General features: G+C 38.0%; 1 protein-coding gene across 1 annotated transcript in view; it reads right to left on the bottom strand.

Annotated features, from left to right (window-relative positions):
• Positions 1 to 18,580, bottom strand: part of LOC125242614 — a 43,962-nt gene that overhangs the window by 18,404 nt on the left and 6,978 nt on the right. The window contains exons 7-8 of the mRNA XM_048151417.1: positions 18,035 to 18,256; positions 16,893 to 17,084 (exon numbers count right to left, since the gene is read on the bottom strand). Of these exons, the coding sequence (XP_048007374.1) occupies positions 16,893 to 17,084; positions 18,035 to 18,256 (414 nt within the window). The remainder of the gene's footprint in view (positions 1 to 16,892; positions 17,085 to 18,034; positions 18,257 to 18,580) is intronic.

The following is an 18,580-nucleotide window of genomic DNA, read 5'->3' as shown; positions in this document are numbered from 1 at the left end:
AGTGAAGAGCACCCCAGAATTCGGGCAAACTTTAGAAATGTTCTTTAGTACAGAATTAATAGATATTTCTTACCTATATTTTACCGATTACTAAACAACGAAGCCGTTAAATACCGGATGGACAAACTTTGAGACAAATATCACCGCTTAAAGTAGAGCCAAATATTATTAACATGTATTGTTCGTCATTACCGAACGAAAAACGTTAGAAGACGTTAATAACAGACGTTTTAATTACCTACTCACGTGAGTTGAATTTTCATAAAAGGTGTACCAAAATGTGAATGTTTCTATGCAACCTGCTATTGAATCAGAAGAAAAGTTAGCACCCGTATCGACGAATCTTAATTAGTAGAGAGTAACTCCGGGGTTATGCAATCTGGCCAACTTTTTAAACAGGTAGGCATTTATAAAAGCCTCAATAGGGATGATAGATGTATAAATGTATGCCTCAATTATCTTCGATATGCGGATAACATCGTCATCTTCAAAGAAGCACATGTTCCCCGTCAGATGCTGGAGGAACTGTATGCCGTCGGTGAGTGTTGGGTTAAAGTAGTTAAACATATAGAGGTATGTACAAATTGAAAGTTACGGCAAGGACAGACTTATCCAAAGCTCCATATTTCAGCCTTTATAACAAGTAACAGAAGATACGTTATCCGGAACAACAAATAAAGGTTGGGTTAAGGAATGCCATAAACGACTAACGGAGGTAAGTCATAATAACAAAATCATCCTTCAATGGACCAAAGGACACAGTGGATGTCGAGGTGATGATGCGGCCTACGAGCTGGCCAGGCAGCTGGGGTCGACTGCCGATTCTCCCGATGTCCTTCAGCAAGGTATGCTCAATATGAAACTACACACAGCACACTGGCAAAACCAGATCAAATGCTGCAGTCAAACAAGCCAAGCCTAGCATCAATGGAAAACTCACAAAGACGCTCCTTCAACTAGGGAAAGTCCGCCTGAGAATGGTAACCAATGTCAGAACAGATCGTAGACTACTTAACAAACATATTTTCATAACAGATGCTATGAACATTCCCCTGTGACGAGGGTGCCTCTCACCTGGTGATGGAGTGAGCAGAGTGGCTCCATACAGGAAGAAACATCTCGGATCCCCGAGAGACCTCTCCAAAGTTCTCCTACTCAACATTAAAGGTCTAATAGGATTTCTCGAGGAGATAAGCTGGCAGGATTAGCTAAATCCCCCACATCACGCAAAATAGGCACAAAACGTCGAGTTGTGGCGAACCATAACACAATACAGAGACTTGGGTCGGCCTCGCTGCCGGCGGAGATCACACGGAGGACTTGGATGCCTTTTGTACGCTAAAGGACGTATTAAGGGCAAGGATACCAGTCACTGGAGACCAACATGTTTGATCAGTGTGTAACAACTAACAAAAATTAGTCTTATAGTGGCTTATAATGCCAAAAATAGTACTCTTATAATAACCTTGTAAACCCTTTACAAGAGGGCATTTGGGCACACCTTATATGGCCAAAAACCTTATATCCCCCTTGTACTTGCTATATTATTAGCTTTCTTATCTTGTACGTGCTTTATTATGGCATGCAATAAGAAAGTTAACCTTATAATGGCAAGAAAAGTGCTTTTAAAAGACTAATGTACTAATAAGAATCATATTTAAAGCTTTAATAAAGGCAATTATACTTGTAAGAATCATATTCAAAGCTTTAATAAGGGCAATAGCTCTTGTACACGTTTTGTGATCATCAGATATAAGGGAGTAAAACTCATAACGGCGAAACAGGATGCTGTTTTAAAAGTTTATTGTGCTTTTCGTAGTGATTTATGTGTACATCATCATCAAGTCATCCATTTTGCAAGTTAGTAAACGGTAAGTTAACTTTTACATATTACAATTATTTGCTTATTTATTATGAAAACTGTGTGGGAATCCAATTTCATGGTGAAATGTGATATAAAATGTGTTGTATTATTAATGCGCCCTTGTATTTCAACGGTTTTGTACTAAAAATGCGGTTAATTAATTTTGACATGTCTTGAGCAAGGCTGTTATAAGAGTAAAAGCAGTAAGCACATCATTTACAAATACTCTATAAGAGTAAAAACTTTATAATAGCCACCGGTGTTACTTAAGATTCGCCATTTTATATATCTTTAGGGTTCCTTCTCACAATTAGTGAAATCCCGAACCTTACCATCTAGTTAAATATTTGTAATGGATACCAGTTAAAAATTCATAACGTTATCGTTAGAGAGCAGATTTCAGGTAGCGATTTAAATATTAATATTATGAATATGACTCGCATACAATATTTATTATTTTTTCTACACACGAAAAAATGTATGGGAACATAAAAGTAAAACCCTTTTTGGATGATTTTGTGAATATTGGGCAAAAATTATAATGATAATAAATAAAAATAAAAAAAATATTTATTTATACTTATTTCTTTAATATTTCTTTTGTGCATTGCACAGTAAAAACTTCTATTATGGCTCAAAGAATATAAAAATGAAAATAATTCCCTTCTTATATATATTTAAATTGAAAGTCCATTATTTAGAATAAAATACTTTTATTTTAAATGTAGTTTGTTGAAAAAATAACATTAATTTAATCTAATTATTCAGTGAAGTTTGTGGTGTGCGATGTAGGTAATAATAATAGATTATAAACCACATGACATGTATTTAAAAAATTGCACTAGTCATATCCATATTAATATTTAAATCGCTACCTGAAATCCGCTGTCTAGTTATCATGTACTTGGCGCAAACCTTTGAAATTGCATTTTTGTTCGAAAGACCGTTCTTTTTAAACCGGTATTTTGGGGAACGCTTTGATAAAGGTTTGGTTCGATTAACCGGCATAGAACAAAATAAAACCGTGTAGTCCGCAGCATGTCAGGTAATACTGATATTTTCAATATTTCATCAGGAAGTTATACCTAGAATTTTCAATTTAAAACAAACTTGTGCTTCGGAATATTTAATCTTCTGGTGCCTTATTTTATTACTTCCTATTGATTTATTGCAAATGCTGAGTCAAATACTCTATTTGATATTTATTATTATGGTTTTTTTTTGTATGTCTTTCCCATCACGGAACAATGGTGTTCCGGACCTTTGGGAGGCGTGCGCGGGGCCGAAGCCAACGCGTAGAGGCCCTTTCGACACTTTAATGAAATGTAAGGGGTACACCGAGCGGATGTTGCCCTTGCCCGTATCATGGGACACACGCAGAGGCAACACCCGCCAGGGTGTAAGGACTATTTGAGAGTTAATGGAATCTAAAATGAACTGGTCTATTTTGATGAAAGTGATGGACTAAATACTGGGCTATGGATAAAAAACCGGACGCCTGCCTAATAAAACGGTATCCAATTTTATTTCCGGCAGACGGTGACTCGTCCCCACAAGATGGGCCCCCACAAAAAGCGACATCCAAGATGGCTCAAGGGCAACACCGGTGTGAGAACTCAAGGGTGTCGAGAGGTGTACACCGCTTTCTGCCCAGTGGCCGTTAAGCCACTGTACCAACTCGCGTCTTATGCAAATTTTCACTTCCACCCCTGGGGCATGTAGCCCTAACGACCCCACTCTGGACGGCCAGCCAAGGCAAGCCAGAGGTAGAGAGTCCTGTTATTATGGTTATTGTTACAGAATCTGTGGATGAGATACATAGTCAGCCGTTTTTAGTGACGTGAAGATGACAACTCTTCTCCTCCTCTTAGTAAGTAAGTGCTATTGAAAACCACAGACGATTTCAGTACCGCCATCACAATGGACTTTGTGTCGATAACTATAAACAGCCTAGCCTAAGACTTCGAATAAATATTTTTTTTTATTACAGATGAACTACAAAACGGCACATATTCTGATGGAGAAAATCAGTCACAATCATTACTTACACCCAAAAATAAGCCAGGAGTGGTGGATCAAAAAACATGCAAAATGGAAGAGGACGCAGGAAATAGTTTAGGTTGTAAGAAAATCACACCAAGCAAAGATGGCGCTGATAATTCAAAACAAGAAAACGAAAATCAATATATCTTTTGTGAATTTGATGAAGACCTCGATAAAAGAAACTACTTATTATTTTGGAAATTTACTGATAGGTTAATTACAATTTCTACCACCGTGTAGGCGCTCTGAAGAATATATTAATATTTTGAAGTATGTAGACTCATTGAAACAGCAACATCGTGAGCAATAGAACTGAAAATATTAATCTTATAAAGTTACTTGTATCGGTTTGGTTTCGTTGCACATAAATAAATATCTTAAAAACAGTGAGTTTGTCTTTATTTGTCCTCAATTTTAATCTGTCTTAGTCCCAAAAGGACTACATATAAAATCGGTTTCTTCTTAAAATAGCCGAACATTGTATTCACTTATTCAGATCGTCCAACATTCACAATGATAATCCGCTATAAAAGATTTTTTTTTATTTCAGACCAAAGTCCATAAAGTAAGGAATACACTTTTGGAACTTATTCTAATAAAGTTAATCTTAAAAATTAATATTAGTAGGTACTGATGGATAAAAAAACTAAGTGCCTTGGTAATAGTCTCTTATACGCTCAGTTATGTATAATTGGCTACCTCCGAGTGCATGCTAGTCTGGTATAACCGGTGGATACTCTATTTAATAATGTAAACATTGTAAAACATGGAAACAATGGACCAGTTACATTTGCCCTCCAGTCGAGATCTGCCCCGCGGCCCCGTTGTATATACCTTAACATTTTTCACCGCAGAGCTACAGACACCTTAAATAAGAACAAAAAATATAATTATAGAGCTAAATCCAAACTCAATTCATCATTTAACGATATACCTGTATTACTGTCACTGCTGCTTGCCTGCATATTCTTATAATTATTCCATAATGGCATCCTCTACGGAACCACTAATCGATAAGTTGGGATCAGATTGTTCACATTCGCTGGATTTTCAAAATGACGAATCAAGTTTTATAAAAACTTTTAATACGACACTTTCAAGAATAATGCCTTTATAATTATTGTATAAGAGAAAATGTATTGCTTTAATTCTTTTAAACACTTTATAAAATTCTATAATTTGTTTGCTGGATAGACGTTTTATAATATGCTCCTATGAGGCATAAAGCATCATAGTTATCTTATGCATTACTTTTATAAGAATAATTGGCCATAACAAAAGCTTTTATAGTGCTTTGAATATTATACAGCGAAAAGGCATTTTAAATGGCTTCTATAAGAATACATATTTTTAAACCCTTATTGCAGTCATATAAATTGGACTTATTAACGTGTACATGGCCAAGTTATAAGAGTAAATGTACTATTGGCCAAATCCTCTTATAATGAGCTACTATAAGAGTAAATATTTTTAAACCCTTATTGCAGTCATATAAATTGGACTTATTAACGTGTACATGGCCAAGTTATAAGAGTAAATGTACTATTGGCCAAATCCTCTTATAATGAGCTACTATAAGAGTAAATATTTTTAAACCCTTAAAGCAGTCATATAAATTTGACTTATTAACGTGTACATGGCCAAATTATAAGAGTAAATGTACTATTAGGCCAAATTCTCTTATAATGAGCCGCTATAAGGAACTCTGGCATAATGAATGCTATTTTAAAACTACTATGAGTGTTAAGCCCTTATAGATTGATTTTATAAGGATATTTTGTTTGTTGGGTGGGTACTTCCCACCGTGACATAAGCTTGCGAGACGTGGACACTAACAATGTACTAAATGAAGAGGCTAAAAGTTGCATAGAGGTATAGAGCACAACACGTTCGGTATGTCTTTCTACGATGGAAGCGAAACGAGATGATGCTGATGCGGCGACGGGTCAGAATTATAGAGATCGTATTGCTACTCTAAAATGGGCTTGGGCCGGGCCAGGGCACGTAAGTCGTGATTGAAGGTGGAATGCCTGCTATAAAAGTTCGAAAAATTAGGAGAAAATTAATCTGTTACCTGTGATTGTCTTGAAGGCTAGATATTGGTGATATTGGCTCTACAATCTACATTAACGGTAATAAGTAATATATTTCTGTGCGTAAATTAAGGTTTATTCGGTACTTTCGGTAGGTACCTATATCACGTTGTTTAGTAGTCGGATACTCCATAGATTTGCCTTATTAGTGCATTATAGTGAATTTCTCAAGACTATTTTTCTTTTGGGGTGTGTTCTTCACCTTTTGTATGCAAGGATTATTTTAACTAAATATAAGTTTTCTCGAACACGGATCAGGGTTAGGCTTATAATAACCTTTTAAACGCCAAATAGTGAAAAAGAATACGTCGTGCCCCGGATACCAGACAGACGTGGATCGCGATTATTTGAGCAAAATTAGGTGTTAAGAAGGCCCGCATGGGTCCCCAATGTAATTGGCAAAACTGATGGCCATGGTTGGCGTCCTTAGGAAGCATTTCCAGCGACGGCCATATCCGCCCATGGTGGTCAAAAGGTTAATGTGATGAGATAGGACCTCAACTATGTCTAGTTTATTTATTTTGTATTATCTCGGTTGGTTGGCGCTGTATCACTAAAGAAATTTTATACAAATAATCAAATATCTAAAACTGTACTTTACCTATGACATATTTTATTATATTCTTAAAGCTAATGGATTTCGGATACTAACATGTTCAGTTCTTTTCTTAATTGTAAGTACAATTGCAGAAATATACTAAAAACAGCATATTAGTAATCTACAACTTCGACCTGAAGCTTTTAGCACTGTATGCACAACGGTGAATTTCAACGAAGACAGAATTAAAATTAAGCCTCTAATGTGTTTTTGTAAATTAAGTCTGTATCTTTTATACATCAAATTAAAGGTAATTAATAGCACTATTTTTCTGCATTTAAATATTTATTAGAATATGCAAGGTATTTTGTAGAAACATGATTTTTGACAAAAAGTCTTAGAAAAAAGATATTTTTTTTATATTTTTCGTTAATTACTAACTAATGGTTGAATTTATCGAAACAATGAATATAACAAATATTTGAGTACACAAAAAGAGCTTTCGTTTAAAAAAAATAAAAATGAAATCGGACCAATACTTCTGGAGTTGTGGTCGATTTTTTAAAACTCAATATCCGCCATCTTGGATTGGCGGCCATTTTGTTTAGCTACCATTTTGAGATAGCAATCATGGTTTTTTAACATCCTTATAGGCCTACCTAACTGCTGTAAAAAGGAAACTTAGTACCCCCAAATTATACCGACTTCTTCACTGGCCCATGGACTATATTAAAGACTCGAACGAAAGAGTACTCTAAAAAGAACAGGGGGCCGATTTTTGAATCTCGACCATTCGATTTCGTGAACTTCGTTCAATAATATCTCCACTACTAGCGATTTAAATTCGATTAACAGAATCTAAAACGAGTGGTCATTACCACTAGTTTTAAAATTACTAATAGCCGTCCCTTTACAAAAATAGCATTACATCATTTTCCACAAACTTTCGAACGGCGAATTCGTACGTTTGAAATTCAAAAATCGATCCCCAGGCTTTAAATTGTGAACCAACAGGCGTAGCACACTAGGTGGATAAACTTTATCGCATCGCTGCATCCCTATCGCTTACAAATGGTGCGAAAAGGACGGCCTGACGTTTTATCGTTTATCACGCGACCATGCTAGCCTGCCAGAGGTTTATTCAAAGAGAAATTGTTAACCACGCACGCTCAAGAAGGTTGTGGGTGAGATAATAAATCTATCAGCTTCAAGCCTATAGCAGACTTCAATTGTAGATCCTGCGTGGTGAAATCATCAAAACTGTCGAACAAGTGTGGGTTCACGAATGTGAACCAGCGGTCTTTTAGAAATGTATTCAAAATTGTAACTGTAAGTGCAGTCGACTACAGAGAGATGTATCCATTTTTAGGGTTCCGTAGTCAACTAGGAACCCTTATAGTTTCGCCATGTCTGTCTGTCCGTCCGTCCATCCGCGGATAATCTCAATGACCGTTAGCACTAGAAAGCTGAATTTTGGTACCAATATGTATGCAATTACGTCGACAAAAATAAAAAGTGAAAAAAAAAAAGGTTTGTTAGGGTACCCCCCCTACATGTAAAATGGGGACTGATTTTTTTTTTCATTCCAACCCCATCAACGTGTGATATATTGTTGGATAGGTATTTAAAAATGAATAAGGGTTTCCTAAAACCGTTTTTTCATAATATTCATATTTTCGGAAATAATCGTTCCTAAAGGAAAAAAAGTATTGGGTTGGCACAAAAGTAATGACACACTCTACAAAACTCTATACATTTCCTTTCTTAAGTTAATTGTTTTCGATAATATTCTAGTATGTTGTAGAACATTCTAGGTACTTCTAATGTGAGGGTATATAAAGCCGCCCTCGTGATTGGTTTAGTTAGATTGAAATAAAATGGACGAGCGACAAGTTCGAACACTTTACTTATACGAGTAGGTACTTGTTAGGCCACAGTGCGCGGGCTGCGGCTGACAATATCAACACTGCATTGGGCGCTGGAAGTACAAGCCATGCCACGGTGTCCAGATGATTTGACCGTTTTAAATCAGGAGACAGGAGCCTTGAAAGTCAGTCACGCTCAGGGCGACCACCTGCATTCAATGATGACGATTTACGCCGCGAACTACAGTCGAATCCTGATGCTACTACTCGTGAATTAGCGGAAGCACTTAACTGCAGCCACCACGCTGTGGAATACCATCTGCATGGGCTTGGGTATCGAAAAGTTTTGGCTCGATGGGTACCGCACATCCTTACCGACGCCAGTCGTGCAGTCCGTGTCGCCATCTGTCAATCACTTTTGCTGCGACCCCGACGTAAAGAGTTTTTGGCTGATCTGGTTACGGGAGATGAATCATGGATTTATTATGAGAACGATACACGTCGTGCTTTTTGGCTGCCTCGAGAAGAAACGCCACCAACTCAACCGAAGCTGAGTCAAAAGAACCGCTTAAAAGTTTTGCTTTGTTGTTTCTGGGACTCGCAAGGCATGCTGTTTCATGAACTATTACACAATGAAACTGTAAACGCTAACAAATATTCAACACAGCTCACCGAACTATCTTCTGCTATCAAGAAAAAACGACGAAGACGAGCCACTGTAATTTTACTACATGATAACGCTCGACCTCATGTCGCATCTACCATTCGCCAACAGCTGCAGAACTTGGGCTGGGAGACGATACCCCACCCACCTTATTCTCCAGACCTCGCACCATCAGACTTTCATTTGTTTAGAGCCCTGAAACGACATTTGCGGGGTAAACAATTCAATTCAATTTCCATGATGTACAGGTGGAGTTGAACAACTTTTTCGAGGCCATCAGAGTTCTGGGCGAAAGGCATCCAAACTTTGCCGGATCGTTGGCAAGAAGTCATAGATGCTAATGGTGATTACATCATCGACTAAGCTTTTTATTGTTAATCAAATACGTGTAAATGCTCCGAAGATGATTTATTGAGAGACAACAAGAATACAATGTCATGAACATCATGTCATATTTAAAATTATATTTAGAACATTGCATTCCTTATTCAAACATACACTGTAGATGGCGCTGCTGGATATTAAAAAACAACACCCCCACTATATCTAAGCATAGCCATCAGCATCATCAGCATTAAGCGAAACAGGTTTAAAACCAACTAAACATACCTACTACTACTACTTAGGCACAAGTCCTAACTTCTCAAGGAATCTAAAGTGCTTGACAAACCCTAGACCCTTAGTCAGCAAATCGGCTGGCATCTCAGCTGTCGATAAGTATTTTGTTTCTACTAAACCTTTAGCAACTATATCTCTACTAAAGTGATAACGAATGTCAATGTGTTTCGACCTATTGTGAAACACTGGGTTGGCCAATAACTTCAGAGCACCTTGATTATCATTGTATATTCTAATCAATGAAATTTTATTTGTAATTTCATGGTATAATGACCGTAAGTACATAGCTTCTTTAATACATTCAGAAATACTAATGAATTCCGATTCACAACTGCTCAAGGACACGCTAGTCTGTTTCTTACTACACCATGAGATTACACTTCCCGACAAAGTGAAACAATATCCTGAATAGGACCTCCTATCAAGAACATTACTGCCCCAGTCTGCATCAACAAACCCGGTAAGCTTTGAATCAGAATCACTACTATACCTGAGGCAATAGTGTTTTGTTTTCTTAAGATAACGCAAAACACGTTTAGCATGAGCCCAATGTTCTTTACCATGGCATTTATTAAACTGGCTCAGATAACCTACACTAAAAGAAATGTCGGGTCGCGTCAAAACTGCTAAGTACATGAGACTACCAATGAGTTGTTGGTAAGGTAATTCAGTATCACAGCACTCACCCTTATCTAAGTTCAACCTTTCCTCCATAGGAGTCTGAACAGTCTTACAGTCTGTCATATTGAACTTATGCAACAACTTGTCGACATAATCTTCTTGATCTAAAGTTATAACATTGTTTTCTTTATCAACACTAACATTCATGCCTAAACACTGTTTCACTTGACCAAGATCTTTTAATTTAAATTGTGAAGACAGTACCTGTTTCAAGCATTTTGTTTCTTCAGCGTTGTTTGAAAAAACAAAGAAATCATCGACATATAGAGCTACTACAGTCAAACCGTTATCGTTTTTCACATATAAACAAGGTTCTAATTTAGACCTTGTATAACCATGCTCGGTTAAACAATCATCTACCCTCCTGTACCACGCTCTTGAGGATTGTTTGAGCCCATATATGGCTCGCTTCAACTTAAGTACCTGCCCTTTACCTACAGGCGAAGGAAAACCTTCTGGTTTCTCCATATAAATATCCTCCTCAAGGTAGCCGTTCAGGAAAGCAGTGGTCACATCTAAATGACAAATATCTAAGTTCAACTGCACAGAGAGAGCAAATAAAAGTCTTAAAGTTGTATGCCTTACCACTGGCGCGAATGTTTCCTCATAGTCCACTCCATACTTCTGAGTATAGCCCTTGGCTACTAACCTGGCTCTGAACCGCACATTGCCCTCACTATCATACTTCTTTTTAAGCACCCACTTGCACTTTACCACACTAGAGTCTTTTGGAATACTGACAAGCTCCCAGGCCTGGTTTTCTTCAAAGCTATTCAACTCTTCTGCCATAGCTTGTCTCCATTGCTCTTTCTCTGGTCCGCGTAAAGCCTCAGATAGTGACAGACCACTGGCATCGTCCCTCGGGCTAGCATCTGAACAAAGATTTGAAATTCCATACCTTTCAGGAGCTTTTCTTTGTTCTGCTGTTCTCAGGACTGGCCCGGTTCTCTCAGGAGCAGGAACATTATCCGGAACTGAAACACTTTCCGCTGTGGTATCTGGATCCTCATACTCACTAGGATTGATCGAATCATATGATGTATCAGTTAAAGTTCTGGAATTATCTGGACTCTCATCCCCCACTGAACTTTGACATCCTACCTCAGCTTTCTGTATCTGTGGTTGAACTTCAATTTGACAATATGTCACTTTATTTTCAATAATTTTAACATCCCTTGCTGTAAAAAAGGTTCTCTTTTCTGGATCAAATAGTCTATATCCTTTGACCCCTTCTGGGTAACCCATTAGGATAGCTTCTTTAGACTTCTTCTGCCACTTCAACCTTTTCTCTTTGGGAATGTGGACCATGACAGTACTGCCGAAAATCCTTAGATGGCTCAGGTCTGGCTGTGTCCCTGTCCACATTTCAAAAGGAGTTTTGTTGTTCAAACCTGAAGCTATTGTCCGGTTCCTTAAGTAAACTGCACAATTACACGCTTCTGCCCAGAACTCTGTGGGTAGCTCAGCATCAAATAATAAGCATCTAGCTTTCTCACAGACCACGCGATTCTGCCGTTCACATAATCCATCTTGTTCGGGTGTATAAGGATTTGTCCTTTGATGCAGTATCCCATTTAGCTTCAGGAACTCGTTGAACTTCTTACTGCAAAATTCAAGACCATTATCACTTCTTATAATCTTAATCTTTTTGTCAAGTTCATTTTCAACTCTAGCTTTAAACTCTTTAAAACAATCAAGAGCTTGACTTTTCTCCTTCAAAAAATAAATAAATGCCATACGACTATAGTCATCCACAAATAGCAAATAATATCTTGATCCTCCAAGAGATTTTACTTCCATTGGACCAGCTATATCCATGTGAATAATATTTAATAAATCCTGACTTCTGTTGCAATTATTAGGAAATGGCAGTCTGCACTGTTTGCCTTCACAACATACCTTGCAATTACTGATGTCTATCTTGCCGCCAATACTGTAGCCTTGCACTGCATCCTTCATTTTCGCCATGTAGGAGCCATTAACATGTGCGAGACGTCGGTGCCAAGTCTCGGCAGACACTGCCATAGCAACGTTGGTCGTATCTTCTGGCATATTCAATTTGTAAACGCCATTTGTCAGAGCGGCCGTAGCAACATGCTGTCCACTTCTATTGTAAATCTTACAATCCTTTTTAGTGAAGTCCACTCTGTTCCCTTTCTTTATCAGTTGGCTGACCGATAAAAGGTTTGTAGTTAAACTCGGTACACATAGAACATCTTCAACTGTTATGTCGAATTCACTATCTGGAGTCACAGTCGCAATCTGTACGTTTCCGGTACACAACACAGGCAAACATGCCTTATTTGCAACTATAATTTCACTAGTTGCCGGCTCGTACGATGCATTCATAACCCAACATTCGTTTGGTGTTAAATGGGTACTAGCGCCACTATCAATATAGTACTCGTCTTTCTTAAAATCGGCACTTAAAAACACAGCACTGAATGCATGAGACTGTTTCCGTATACCAGTTTTATTTTTAACTGAATTCTTTTCGTAATTCGGGCATTGATTTCTATAATGACCCGATTCTTTGCATCTGAAACAATTGACTTTGACATTTCTGACTTTTGTTGTCATTTCGCCGCCATCCTGTTTACCACAGACAAATTTCGTTTTGTTTTTCTTGTTATGTTGGTAACTTGACGTACTCGCGAATGCATTCTCAGTCTCGTTCCCATTCCCTGTCAAATTTGAATTTTTCTCTTCCATGTCTAAAAGCTTTGTTTTGATGGCGTCTGTCGTGATGGAAATGCCGGAATGCTCTATTGCCATAATCATCGGGGAATATTTCTCAGGCAAACCTGCTAATAATAGCGAGCCGATCCACTCATCACTAATGGCAAAACCTGTGCCACTTAATTTCTGACCATTTTCTACCATTTTTGTTACGTATTCTGTCATCGAATTTGAATTTTCGAGCCTTATGGAAATTAAATTTCGTAACAACGTAATTCTTCTGGCGAAACCAGAGTCGTCAAATAAGCTTTTGAGTTTTGTCCACAATTCAAACGTAGTTTTGACACCTTTTACATGGACATACAAGGAAGGGTCGATAGTCAAAATCAATTTCGCACGGGCTTTTTCGTCATCTGCAACTTCTGTACCCGTAGCTTCTGGCTTACGCGTAACAAACTTCTGCGTGCCTTCTAGGATAAGAAAATTCTCTGCTGCGAAAACCCACTCACAATAATTTTCTCGGCCACGTAACTTGGGCACATTCGCCACATAGTTTGGTGACGACATCTCCGGAGATTAGTCACAGATCACTTCACAATATAAATAAATAACACAATACACTGTAAACTGCAATCTAATACTTGACTAAACCCCCCGTATTGATCAATAAAATATACCCATAACCTATTGTTAATCAAATACGTGTAAATGCTCCGAAGATGATTTATTGAGAGACAACAAGAATACAATGTCATGAACATCATGTCATATTTAAAATTATATTTAGAACATTGCATTCCTTATTCAAACATACACTGTAGATGGCGCTGCTGGATATTAAAAAACAACACTTTTTGTATTGTAATAATAATAAAAAATATAAAACGTAAACCAAGTGTCTCATTACTTTTGTGCCAACCCAATATGTCCCCCCCCCCCTCTAACTTTTGAACCATAATATGGAACCATAAGCAATAAGGTGAAAAACCGGCCAAGAGCGTGTCGGGCCACGCTCAGTGTAGGGTTCCGCAGTTTTCCCTATTTTTCTCAAAAACTACTGAACCTATCAAGTTCAAAACAATTTTCCTAGAAAGTCTTTATAAAGTTCTACTTTTGTGATTTTTTTCATATTTTTTAAACATATTATTTTAACCCATATGTGAACCCATAGTACAGGCTGTCTTCATGGGGATACCTTAAGACCCCTTATTCCTTAGAGCGCTCATCAATTTCACGAAACGGCCATCGATAGATGGCGTTGGCGCTCGGTACGCGAGCACCGGCAACTCAACGCGCGTTTCAACGCAGACACGAATAATCTTGATAGTTTTGAATTAAATTGCTAATAACATAATTTTCAATTTTATATGGGGACTCTTTATTTAATTTCATATTCATGGTATGGTAGTAGTAAATAAGGTATATGAATGTAGTAAAAGTATAGTATTAGTCTACATGTACATATATAAATTCAGGTTTCCTAATTGATTGATTCAACAACCAACACCGCTGAGCCGAAACTACGAAAGCTAGAAAGTCGAAATTTGTATAGATTGCATTAACAAAATTTCGAAGAGATAAGAATCGATTATGAAAATTTACACCCCTAGTAGAGGGAAAAAGGGGGTGAAAGTTTGTAGCGGGATCAATTTGTTTTTTTTTTATTAGGAAAATTTTAGTTAGGAACTTGAAATTAGAGAATAGTTTAATAGTGATTTCTGTTTTTAGGGTTCCGTAGTCAACTAGGAACTCTTATAGTTTCGCCATGTCTGTCTGTCCATCCGTCCGTCCGTCTGTCCGTCCGCGGATAATCTCAGTAACCGTAAGCACTAGAAAGCTGAAATTTAGTAACAATATGTACATCAATCACGTCAACAAAATGCAAAAATAAAAAATGGAAAAAAATGTTTTATTAGGGTAACCCCCCCCTACATGTAAAGTGGGGGCTGATTTTTTTTTTCATTCCAACCCCAACGTGTGATATATTTTTGGATAGGTATTTAAAAATGAATAAGGGTTTACTAAGATCGTTTTTTGATAATATTAATATTTTCGGAAATTATCACAGTTATAGTGACTTTCATATTTTTATAAGAACAGCATGCACTTACGTCCAGAACAGTGACATTTGGTGCATTGGAACTGCTCATGATGTGTCACTTTTTAACCGTCGCCTCAAATCTGAGAGATTTGAGGCGAGGTTCTCAATTCGTCTGTATGTTTATTTATTTTTTTCATTTTTTTATGTTTGTTCCTCGATATCTCCGTTGTTACTGGACCGATTAAAAAAAATTATTGAATGTATATGAATACAGATAAAAAAAAAGTAGTAGATAAAAAAAAAATATCTGCCCCCTCTTTACATGTAGGGGTACCCTAATAAAACATTTATTATTATTAACGACCTTCCACATATTTATAATGAGCCCAAACATGATGGGGTTATGATGAGGAGAATAGCAGTTCTGTTGGCCACCTCCTGACTCCATCATGAGACCCTGGACCTCATCTAGTTCGATGGTGCTCGTCAGCCCAAATCTAATGAGCCCAAACATGATGGGGTTATGATGAGGAGAATAGCAGTTCTGTTGACCACCTCATGACTCCATCATGAGACCTTGGACCTCATCTAGTTCGATGGTGCTCGTCAGCCCAAATCTAATGAGCCCGAACATGATGGGGTTATGATAAGGAGAATAGCAGTTCTGTTGGCCACCTCCTGACCCCGTCATGAGACCTTGGACCTCATCTAGTTCGATGGTGCTCGTCAGCCCAAATCTAATGAGCCCAAACATGATGGGGTTATGATGAGGAGAATAGCAGTTCTGTTGACCACCTCCTGACTCCATCATGAGACCCTGGACCTCATCTAGTTCGATGGTGCTCGTCAGCCCAAATCTAATGAGCCCAAACATGATGGGGTTATGATGAGGAGAATAGCAGTTCTGTTGAACATCTCCTGCCTGACTCCATCATCATGAGAACCAGAACCTCATCCTGGTCCCAAAATATAATAATAATTCAAACTCTCAACAAACTTCACGTACCTATAACTTAAAATCCAAAATCATAAATGAAAAGCATGTCGAATGCTAAAATTGCATAAGGTGTAAAAAGGATCAAGATTTGTTTAGTCGCAGTTTACGGCACTTCTCGGAAGTATCGAGCTGCTTACGAAAGCTAGGTGCGCCGGACGATCAAACGCAGGTCCGTTGTCTTCGAGCGCTCGGCGCAGACTGAGCGGGCTTGCGTTAGCACAGTGTCTTTTATTCGAATTTTAGGTGTTTTAAAAACATATCTATCGACAGAAAGGTATGTCTTATATGTATGATTTTTTTCTTATAGGTCAATAAGAAGTTCTAGTTTAGGATAATATTATTTAAGAGTTACAAAAAATGTAGGAATCGCAGGAAAAATACATAATGTAAACCTCTTTTTATCGAAAAAATGGGGAGGATACGGAAGGTTATTTATCCACCATTTCAAGTAAATCTTAAAATGTCAAAGTAGTAGCTAACTCGTACAGGATATAACAAATAGGATTGTGATCATTTATTACCCCAAATAACATTTTTAACAGCACAATCACGATTCTAAACGAGCTATCCCACTACGAAATTTGAAAACGTCTTCCGAAAAAACTGATTTTTCGGAAGTATAAAAAGACATATTTTAAAGTAGTACCAATTGATTTTCTAGCTTAAGATATGTACTTTTAGGAACATTATCATTTTTTTAATAATCATTTATAGTTTCTTTATAATTTTGAATGAAAAAGGTTCTATTTTGCAAAAAACGCTCGTCTTTAGGAATAAGGCCTCTTAAAATAAATTGTTAGGGGTTATACCTTAACCAGTGACGCCCAAGAAGGTTGCGGCTGGGCCAAAAGCACTATCAGCTCCAGGCCTATAGCAGTCTTCAACGGTAGATCCTGCGTGGTAAAATCATCGAAGCTGTCGAATAAGTGTGGGCTCACGAATGTGAACCAGGGGTACGGGCAGTCTTTTGGAGGAGGGGTGTCTGGTTGCTCTTTGAAGGCCTGAAAATATATGTATTTTGTTACTATTGAATCATAGCGTCGATGCGCTTACGTAATTATTCTACCGCATGAGTCTTTAGTACTCTAATAAGTAATTCAGTAAAATCCAGGTAAAGGTGGTGTTGTCTCAGGGAGTATTAAGAACAAAGAAGACTTGCATATCATTTTCAAGACCAAGGACAGTTCACGTGACTGATGAAAAATGTTCGGTCTTGTAGTCATAATACCTACTCGCTTAGATTATGCATGTCAACCCAACCATTTCGTATCGTATCGTAGATAGTTCTCCCTGTTGTTCTTTTGTAGTGGCGCGACAGAGCCAGACTGCGTATCGAACCCCACCTAGCGTCAGCGATTGTCATTTCGGCTAGGCCGGTAGTTGTGGTAGTGAAACATATTGCAGATGACGTTTTGATAATCGAAGAGTAAACTTCTTGATGGTTAGACCGTTGGATAAATTACATATTCACCCAACAGATGTATGAAATGCAGTTCAGCCCCTCAATACACTATGCACTTGAACAGTTCATTGTATTTGGCATGCACGTCCTCTACATCCCTGGTTTGTTGCTTAACATAATAAATAAATAATAAATATTATAGGACATTCTTACACAGATTGACTGAGGCCCACGGTAAGCTCAAGAAGGCTTGTGTTGTGGGTAAATACTTATATACATAGAAAACATCCATGACTCAGGAACAAATATCTGTGCTCATCACACAAATAAATGCCCTTACCGGGATTCGAACCCGGGACCGCGGCGTAGCAGGCAGGTTCACAGTCAGAAGAAGTCAGAAGAAGTTCAGGTCGTCAAAACATCTAGTCCGGCCAAGTCAAGGCCATAGGCTAAGCAGAGCAAGATGTTGAGGACATAGTTTATGAGGATCGGAGTACTTACTTCTGTTGTGTTGGTGAGACAAATTTGAAAATACACAAGATTACGTACCTGATATATGAAATGCAGCTCAGCCCCACGATAAACCATACACTTGAACAGCTCATTGCATTTGGCATGCACGTCCCGTACATCCCTGGTTTGTTGCTTGACATCAAGTCCAGCCAAGTCGAGGCCGTTGGAGCAGATGGAAGGCAGCAGTTGGGCTACGCAGAGCAGGATGTTGAGGATGTCGTTTATGAGGGTTGGAGTACTTGCTTCTGTGGTGTTAGTCTGGAACATATTTTTTTTTTTGTTTTTTTTTTTATAAATGGGCCTACTCTTGGCTCTTGGCCTCTTGGCTTTTTTGGTAATTATATTAAGCCAAAGAGGATCAAGGAGTTACTGTGCAAGTAAAATATGTAATCAAAGTGCATAGACTGCCATCTCTTGACACAAGCTTAAAACTTTTAAACCTCAGTTTTGACAATTTGACCCATATAAGCTTGATATGTGTTAAAATGTCAAATATTAATATCAGCGCCATCTAGCCGAGCGTCCCCCAAAGGTGTAACGCCATCTAGGCCACCGTACCTATTTCTACATGGTTTTGAGGTA

Source organism: Leguminivora glycinivorella, chromosome 3, assembly GCF_023078275.1.
Source record: "Leguminivora glycinivorella isolate SPB_JAAS2020 chromosome 3, LegGlyc_1.1, whole genome shotgun sequence".
Classification (NCBI taxonomy): domain Eukaryota; kingdom Metazoa; phylum Arthropoda; class Insecta; order Lepidoptera; family Tortricidae; genus Leguminivora; species Leguminivora glycinivorella.
This window is presented reverse-complemented; position numbering and strand designations above follow the sequence as displayed.